At 51.3% G+C, this 9,236-nt stretch overlaps 1 protein-coding gene across 3 annotated transcripts in view; it reads left to right on the forward strand.

Moving 5' to 3' along the window:
- srrt (serrate RNA effector molecule homolog (Arabidopsis)) overlaps positions 1 to 8,591 on the forward strand; it is a 53,752-nt gene extending 45,161 nt beyond the window's left edge. For all 3 annotated transcript variants that reach the window (XM_060854507.1, XM_060854506.1, XM_060854508.1), the window contains exons 20-21: positions 3,610 to 3,703; positions 8,295 to 8,591. In XM_060854507.1, the coding sequence (XP_060710490.1) occupies positions 3,610 to 3,703; positions 8,295 to 8,370 (170 nt within the window). In that variant the 3' untranslated portion in view covers positions 8,371 to 8,591. The remainder of the gene's footprint in view (positions 1 to 3,609; positions 3,704 to 8,294) is intronic.
- Positions 8,592 to 9,236: the final 645 nt, after the last annotated feature.

The following is a 9,236-nucleotide window of genomic DNA, read 5'->3' on the forward strand; positions in this document are numbered from 1 at the left end:
CATCCGATCCGTGCTGGCCTTTCAGCTTTACACCCCCTCCTCCCACCCTTCCCTCTTCATCCCAGCCTCTCAGCTTGGCCTCCCCTTCTTTGTACGTTCATCACACGGGCTCCTCCAGTGGTATCAGCGCTGTCCAGCTCAGTGATGCTCTGGGGGAGCAAGTTCCCCACACTTCACACGCTCTGACATAGGGCATTAAAAAATCCCACAGCGCTAGGTTATAGTGGCGTTGTGTGATTGTGAGCTTTATCCACTCCAGTCCAACTCCGGCACCTCCACATTGTGATCCATTGAGACGTGTCCCTTCAATCCCTTCCAATTTATCGGGGTGCTTGAGCTGCTTTGCCCCTTGTGGCTTTCTCCCTGCCCCGACTGGGGTGGGTGGGGGCATCAGTGTTGTCTGCTTAAGCCACACTCCCCGGTCCACCAGAGAAATTGCTGTCCGGGTCCCCTGGTCGTGTTCCAGCTGAGAGTCCGTTGGAACCTGAAAGCTGCAGTTTGCTTTATCAATCATTTCTCTGAGTGTGAGACAGATTCGAAGACTGCTTCAGATGAAAACAGACGGAAGTTAAAGAGACCAAATCATTTTGACCTAATCTGACTTCCTTTAGTTGTACTTCCTAAACCACAAATTCAGACAAACCCTTCTGCACTTTCTGGGGGAGTGGGGGTGAAAATGTTTCCACTCAGCTTTCACCAAGCTGTGTGGAATCCAGCTGGCGTTGAGATGGAGGGGAGATGGGACGGGCGCATTGTAGGATCTTAACCTTCCTTTTCACTTGGCGACGTTGCCCAGGATGACTGGGGCCCAGTGTGGTGTCACACCCGGACACTTTTACAGGGCACTGTAATCTCTCTTCCAAGTTGCACAGTCAACTCTTGTCAGGACGCTGGGCCTCACTGTACATTATTCAGCATTGTTTCAACATTTCCAACAACGTGACTGCTTTCCATCCTCACCCACAGCTGCTTTCGTTCTCCTTAATGTCTTTACCCAAGAGATATTTGTGAAAGAGAGTCCCAACCATCCATGTTTTTGAGAAGACTTTATTTATCTCACCCTGTACTGTCCCTGTCCTGGGAGTGTTTGATGGGGGACAGTGTAGAGGGAGCTTTACTCTGTATATAACCCCGTGCTGTCCCTGTCCCTGGGAGTGTTTGATAGGGGGACAGTGTAGAGGGAGCTTTACTCTATCTAACCCTGTGCTGTCCCTGTCCCTGGGAGTGTTTGATAGGGGGACAGTGTAGAGGGAGCTTTACTCTATCTAACCCCATGCTGTCCCTGGGAGTGTTTGATTGTGGGACAGTGTAGAGGGAGCTTTACACTGTATCTAACCCCGTGCTGTCCCTGTCCCTGGGAGTGTTTGACTGGGGGACAGTGTAGAGGGAGCTTTACTCTGTATCTAAGCATGTGCTGTCCCTGTCCCTGGGAGTTTTTTTTTAGATTAGATTAGATTACTTACAGTGTGGAAACAGGCCCTTCGGCCCAACAAGTCCACACCGACTCGCCGAAGCGCAACCCACCCATACCTCTACATTTACCCCTTTTTACCTAACACTACGGGCAATTTAGCATGGCCAATTCACCTGACCCGCACATCTTTGGACTGTGGGAGGAAACCGGAGCACCCGGAGGAAACCCACGCAGACACGGGGAGAACGTGCAAACTCCACACAGTCAGTCGCCTGAGTCGGGAATTGAACCCGGGTCTCCAGGTGCTGTGAGGCAGCAGTGCTAACCACTGTGCCACCGTGCCATCCACGGTGTTTGATGGGGGTCAGTGTAGAGGGAGCTTTACTCTGTATCTAACCCCATGCTGTCCCTGTCCTGGGAGTGTTTGATGGGGGGACAGTGTAGAGGGAGCTTTACTCTGTATCTAACCCCATGCTGTCCCTGTCCCTGGGAGTGTTTGATGGGGGACAGTGTAGAGGGAGCTTTACTCTGTATCTAACCCCATGCTGTCCCTGTCCCTGGGAGTGTTTGATGGGGAGGGGTGGGGTGCAGTGTAGAGGGAGCTTTACTCTGTATCTAACCCCGTGCTGTCCCTGTCCCTGGGAGTGTTTGATGGGGGACAGTGTAGAGGGAGCTTTACTCTGTATCTAACCCCGTGCTGTCCCTGTCCCTGGGAGTGTTTGATGGGGGACAGTGTAGAGGGAGCTTTACTCTGTATCTAACCCCGTGCTGTCCCTGTCCCTGGGAGTGTTTGATGGAGGACAGTGTAGAGGGAGCTTTACTCTGTATCTAACACGGATGAATTGATGAGAGTTTTTGAATTGGTCTCCAATCGAATGTGTGAGAAGCTTCCCGGAAATAAATAACGCTCAGGGATGGAGTGTGTGGCGGAGACTCAGAATTACAACAACCAGGGAAGTGAGGCTGTGTCCATTACTGGAGCTGTGTTTGACATGGGACCAGGTCCTGATGGGTTTTAAAAGAATTAGTCAGTGAGCTATGGTGGTCTTAATTTTCCAAAGTCAGGGAAGATTCCTTTCCATTGGTCAATATCTAACCTGCAGAAGAATGTGAATGCATTGGAGGCAGTTCAGAAAATGTTTGAGAGTCATACCTACGGTGAGTGAATTTCTGTCAGAGGGAGGGTAGACCAGCTCATCCTTTACCCTCCGGAGTGCGGACGGGTTTGAGTGGCTTTACTGAAACATCCTGAGGGATGTTGACCGGACGGATGTGGAGAAGACATTTCTTCTTGCGGAAGAATCATCGTTTAAAAATCAGGGAACATCAGCCTAAAGCAATGATGGGGAAATCTGTTTCCCTGAGGGTTGCGTGTCTTTGGAATATAAAACTGGAGTGTTTTGCTACCCAGGGGATTTGAGGGAGCCATATCTGGCCTACTGTGTACAGTTTTAATGTTCTTAATTAAGAAAGGATAAAGGATTTGCCTTTAAAAGGCCATGCCATGTCTATTGGGCCTTCACACAATGAGGTGATCTTCCTGGAAAGTTTAACGTCCTGTAAGGATTTACCAGGATGGACCCTGGAGGATGCAGAACAATGGGAAACTACTGAAACCGAAATGGTCTCCCATTTTGGACAGAGATGTGGAGACCGTTTTGTTTTCCTAAGGATCATCAACCTGTGGAAGAACATTGGAGGGTGTGTCATTGAGTAAAGAGGTTTGAGTAAAGAGGGAGTCAGGTTGTTAATGGCGGACGATATTTAAGAGAGATTGGTGGTGGCTGTTAATGATCTGAGCATATCTAAATTGGAATGCAGAGCTGTGATTGGGGTCCTCGTGTGCACCACTGGGTCACACTGTCCGTGTTCAAGTCCTCCATGTGTCCTGTGCAGGTGGGTTACAAAGGACCTGGGAAAGCTGTGATACTGGGCGTGGGGTGAGAGACTGAGAAAACCAACAAACTCCTCTCTGGGAGGGAGCGGGAGGTGCCTCGGTTTCTCTGTCGCTAACTGGCGTGGACTCTGGTAACAGTGGAGGGCAGACAGGAAACTCACAGCCAGATCCACAGTGGTCTTAGGGAATGACAGCTGACATGTGTGGGGCCGAATGGCCTAATATTTATGTTGCTGTGAGCGTGACGGTGTTTGACAGGAATATGTTGACTCTGTTGCGTTGTTTTCTCCCTCTACAGCTGGACCAGCCTATCCCCCTCCTCAGTATGGAGGCCGTGGAGCCTATGATGCATACCGAGGGCAGGGAGGCTACCCAGGGAAGCCCAGGAACAGGTCAGTACTGATGTTCGACAGCAACCATTTGTTACCGCTCAAACTGAAGCCCTACGTGTTCTCTGACCTGCATGTCCCTCCAAAACCTCATCCCTTGTTTTCTCTACAGCCACATCTGATCCCGGGAACTCTCCCAAGATCCCTACACTCCTCAGTTTCTGACCCCTTGTACACTCCACCCTTTATCAAAAGCTAAGCCCCTCTCTCCTGAAAAGCTACCTCAGTGACCAAGCCTTCAGCTGGCTGTCCTGAATCTGCCCATGGTTTTGTTTGATCTGTCTGTCTGCTCGGCAGCGTGACACACACATGGGTGTGCTGTAACATTAATCCACCCACAGCCTACTCCCTCTCCCATTTCTCCCAAGTCGACATTCTTCCAAAAGTCTATTTTTTCCATCATACCAACTTGTTCAAGAACCATTTCTCTCTGAAATCTTGGAAGCAACTCTTAGAGCATCTGCAGAGACAATATTCCATAAAGGGGAATTTTCTCTCTGTCTCTCCACCTCCCCCCATCCCTCCCTCACTGAACTACCAACCTTGCATTGAGTCATTTTTAATTTATTCATGGGGTGTGGGGGTGTCTGGCTGGGCTGTCCCTAGTTGCCCCCCCTTGAGGAGGTGGGGGTGAGCTGCCTTCTTGACCCGCTGCAGTCCATGTGCTGGAGGGTAGACCCACAATGTCCCTGAGGGAGGGAATCCCAGGATTCTGACCCAGCCACACTGAGGGAACGGTGATATATTCCCAAGTCGGGATGGGGAGGGGCTCGGAGGGGAACGTGCAGGGGGTGGGGTTCCCATGTACCTGCTGCCCCTTGTCCTTCTGGATGGAAGGGGCCGTGGGTTTGGAAGGTGCTGCCTGAGGGTCTTTGGGGAGTTTCTGCAGGACATCTTGTAGATGGTACACACTGCTGTTACTGAGGGGGGGGTGGGTAAGGGAGGGAGGGGATGGTACACCCTGCTGTTACTGAGGGGGGGTGGGTAAGGGAGGGAGGGGATGGTACACACTGCTGTTACTGAGGGGGGGTGGGTAAGGGAGGGAGGGGATGGTACACACTGCTGTTACTGAGGGGGGATGGGTAAGGGAGGGAGGGGACGGTACACACTGCTGTTACTGAGGGGGGGTGGGTAAGGGAGGGAGGGGACGGTACACACTGCTGTTACTGAGGTGGGGTGGGTAAGGGAGGGAGTGGATGGGTACACACTGCTGTTACTGGGGGGGGGTAAGGGAGGGAGGGGACACTACACACTGCTGTTACTGAGGGGGGTGGGTAAGGGAGGGAGGGGACGGTACACACTGCTGTTACTGAGGGGGGGTGGGTAAGGGAGGGAGGGGACGGTACACACTGCTGTTACTGAGGGGGGATGGGTAAGGGGAGGGAGGGGACGGTACACACTGCTGTTACTGAGGGGGGGTGGGTAAGGGAGGGAGGGGGTGTTTGTGGGTGTGGGGCTGCTTTGTCCCTGGATGGTGTCGAGCTTCTTGAGTGCTGTTGGAGCTGCCCCCATCCAGGGGCAAGTGGGGAGTATTCCCTCCCCCTCCTGAGCTTTGGGGGAGTCAGGTGGTGAGTTGCCCACAACAGGGTTCCTCGTCTCTGCCCTGCTGTTGTGTTTATATGGCAGGCCTGGTGATGTTTCTGGTCGGTGTCGATAGTGGGGGATTCACTGATGTAATGGTTATTCATTTCCTTTGGGTACTTGACCGTTTGGATGGATAGCCCGGGATGGGCTACATACTCCGATCGCGATGGGTTTCAAAGTTGATCTGTCAACATGTACTGTAGTGATTCTGTGTTTCGCTTTGCTCAGTTTTGTTGATGTTACTGTATGTTGGAAGTTGCTATCAGATTTACAATGTGTACAGGGTGTGCTATTGCAGCAAGTTGATGGTTTCCAGATAACACAAGTCTTCCTCCTCCCCTGCACTCAGTCACTTTAATCTTGGTATCGATCGATTCTGAATGGCTCTCAGCATGTTTCACCGTTAGCATACAGGCATACACACAAACCAACCCCACTGCCAACCCTCCCTCCCACTCCCCCGAGGACATGCACATCCTGGGCTTCCTCCATCGCCACTCCCTAACCACCTGATGCCTGGAGGAAGAACACTTCACCTTCCACATTGGGACCCTCCAACCACACGGGATCAATATGGATTTCACCAGATTCCTAATTTCCCCTCCCCCCACCTTATCCCAGTTTCAAACTTCCAACTCCGCACCATCCTCATGACCTGTCCATCTTCCTTCCCACCTATCCCTCCACCCTCCTCTCCGATGTATCACCTTCTGCCCTATCTTCATCAACCTACCTCATTCCCATCTCACTTCCCCCCCCATTTATCTCTCAGCCCCCATGGCCCTCCCCCTCATTCCAGATGAAGGGCTCTTGCCCGAAATGTCGACCCTCCTACTCCCCGGATGCTGCCTGACCTGCTGTACTTTTCCAGCGCCACTCGTTTTGACTCCCGGAGATTACAGTCTGGGTTTGAGTGGTTGCACTGGCCTCTGTGGCTGAGTGTTTGGAGAATTTCCCGGGGTTTATGAGAGAGAACCCTCTCTCCCAGTCTCCCTGTTGCCAATGATGAAATATTGCCTGGACGGTCAGGAAGCAACATGCTTTGGTTTGCATGTTCCATGCTCCTCCTCGCCAGCGTGGTCCTGCCCTGCGCACACATGCCTACCCTCGTATTGCTCCTTGTCGTAGGAGTTTGTTCTTATCGCTGCATTTGTACAGATTTAGCTGGAATTTGTCCAGGTTCCAGACAGGCCCCAAGAGTAGAGGCGATGCTATATCAATGCCAGGGCGTGGGTACCCATCTACCTCCACCCCACTGCCAAGTGCTTGCCCTTGCCTTATTGTGAGCAACCTCTCACCAAAGAACAAAGAAAATGTACAGCCCAGGAACAGGCCCTTTGGCCCTCCAAGCCTGAACCGACCCAAACGTACTGTCTAAACCTGTCGCCCAATTCCTAACCATCTGTATCCCTCTGCTCCCCACCTACTCCTGCATCTGTCCAGACGTATCTTAAATGAATCTACTGTGCCTGCCTCTCCCACCTCTGCTGGCAACGTGTTCCAAACACCCCCCACCCTCTGGGTGAAGTACTTTCCACGAGTACCCCCTTAAAATTTCCACCTCTCACTTTGAAAGTGTGACCTCTCGTTATTGAATCCCTCACCCTGGGAAAAAGCTTGTCTCTATCCACCCTGTCTATCCCCTTCATGATTTTGTAAACCTCAATCAGGTCCCCCCTCAATCTCCTTTTTTCTAGTGAAAATAAACCTAATCTACTCACCCTCTCTTCATAGCTAGCACCTTCCATACCAGGCAACATCCTCGTAAACCTTCTCTGCACCCTCTCCAAAGCGTCCACATCCTTTTGGTAATGTGGTGACCAGAACTGTACACAGGATTCTAAATGCAGCCGAACCAATGTCTTGTATAATTTTAACATGACCTGCCAGCTCTTATACTCAATACCCCGTCTAATGAAGGCAAGCGTCCCATATGCCTTCCTGCCCACTCTACCCACCTGTGCAGCCACCTTCAGGGTACAATGGACCTGAACTCCCAGATCTCTCTGCTCATCAACTTTTCCCAAGGCTCTTCCATTCATTGTAGAATTCTCTCTAGAATTATTCTTGCCTAAATGCATCACCTCACATTTGTCTGGATTGAAAGCCATCTGCCACTTTTCTGCCCAACTCTCCGGTCTATCTATATCCTCCTGTATTCTCGGACAGTCCCTGATGCTTTCAGCATCAACTGAAAGATGTTCGGCTGCATTAGAGCTTCACCTTTGACCTCTGTCCAGAAACATATGATGTCCCTTTCACCTGTCACACACAACCCCTCCCCGTGTTACTGAGAACGTTCAATCCAGAAGAACTGCAACGGAAAACTATCGCTGTAACCCCTCCAGCCCCTACATCCCCTCCCTATCTCTGTAACCCCCTCCAGCCCCTACACCCCCTCCCTATCTCTGTAACCCCCTCCAGCCCCTACACCCCCTCCCTATCTCTGTAACCCCTCCAACCCCTACACCCCTCCCTATCTCTGTAACCCCCTCCAGCCCCTACACCCCCTCCCTATCTCTGTAACCCCCTCCAGCCCCTACACCCCCTCCCTATCTCTGTAACCCCTCCAGCCCCTACACCCCCTCCCTATCTCTGTAACCCCCTCCAGCCCCTACACCCCCTCCCTATCTCTGTAATCCCTCCAGCCTCTACACCTCCTCCCTATCACTGTCACCCCCTCCCTATCGCTGTCACCCCCTCCATCCTCTCCCTATCTCTGTAACCCCCCCCAGCCCCTCCACCCCCTCCCTGTCTCTGTAACCCCCTCCAGCCCCTACACCCCCTCCCTACCTCTGTAACCCCCTACACCCCCTCCCTATCTCTTTAACTCCCTCCAGCCCCTACACCCCCTCCCTATCTCTGTAACCCCCTCCAGACCCTACACCCCCTCCCTATCTCTGTAACCCCCTCCAGACCCTACACCCCTCCCTATCACTGTCACCCCCCATCACTGTCACCTCCTCTCCCCCACAGAACGTACTTGACACCTCCTGTTGTTATCTTGCAGGATGCTGAGAGGTGATCCCAGAAACATTGTAGAATACAGAGACCTGGATGCTCCCGAGGATGTGGACTTTTTTTAAGTGTTCCTAATAAGGCTGTCCATCGACCAGAGCGTTTGTTATTCTGTTCTTTGTTAAGTTAAAGAATTTTTCGTAAGATTCCAGTATTTTGTCCAGACAGACGGTATGTTGTAACGTAGAGTTTTCTGTTTTCCCCAGAGGCGCAAACCCATCCTGAAACTGTGATGTAATGTGTTCTGCTGAAGAACTTGAAATAAAAGGAACTCTTTACTGGCTTGTTACCCGATGTTTCCGTTATGTGGCAGGGTCTTGCTATTTTACTGGATGTGAAAACATCTTGCTGGGGTTTCTGGACCTGACCAGACCAGATCCCCTCTTAATATATTCAGAAGGTAGCCTAGGCATTCACATTTTCTTAGTTTTAAAGGTAAATGTGAAGTGCCGTGTTCCAGATACAATTCGATTGGTCAAACTACTCACAAATAAGCAAAACAGTCATTAAAATGCAGCAAAAGAAAGCGAAATTTTGAATAACATAATTGTATTGGAAACCTTAACAGAATGTAGAGGCAGGAATGATTAGTAATTAACAGTTCCAATTCAGTAACATCCCATAATGTTTGTGTGTACGTGAGAAAGAACGTGCGTGTGCATGAGAGAGAATGTGTGCACACGTGTATGACAGAGTGTGTGCGCGCACGCCCATGTGCATGTTTGAGAGTGTGTGTGCGCATGCATGTTTGAGTGTGTGCGTGCGCGTGCATGTTTGAGAGTGTGTGCGCACGCGCGCGCCAGCCCATGTGCATGTTTGAGAGTGTGTGTACATGCGTGCGCCCGCCCATGTGCATGTTTGAGAGTGTGTGTGCGCGTGCGTGCATGTTTGAGAGTGTGTGCGTGCGTGCATGTTTGAGAGTGTGTGTGCGCGT

The sequence above is a fragment of the Hemiscyllium ocellatum genome, chromosome 44 (assembly GCF_020745735.1).
Source record: "Hemiscyllium ocellatum isolate sHemOce1 chromosome 44, sHemOce1.pat.X.cur, whole genome shotgun sequence".
In the NCBI taxonomy this organism is placed as follows: domain Eukaryota; kingdom Metazoa; phylum Chordata; class Chondrichthyes; order Orectolobiformes; family Hemiscylliidae; genus Hemiscyllium; species Hemiscyllium ocellatum.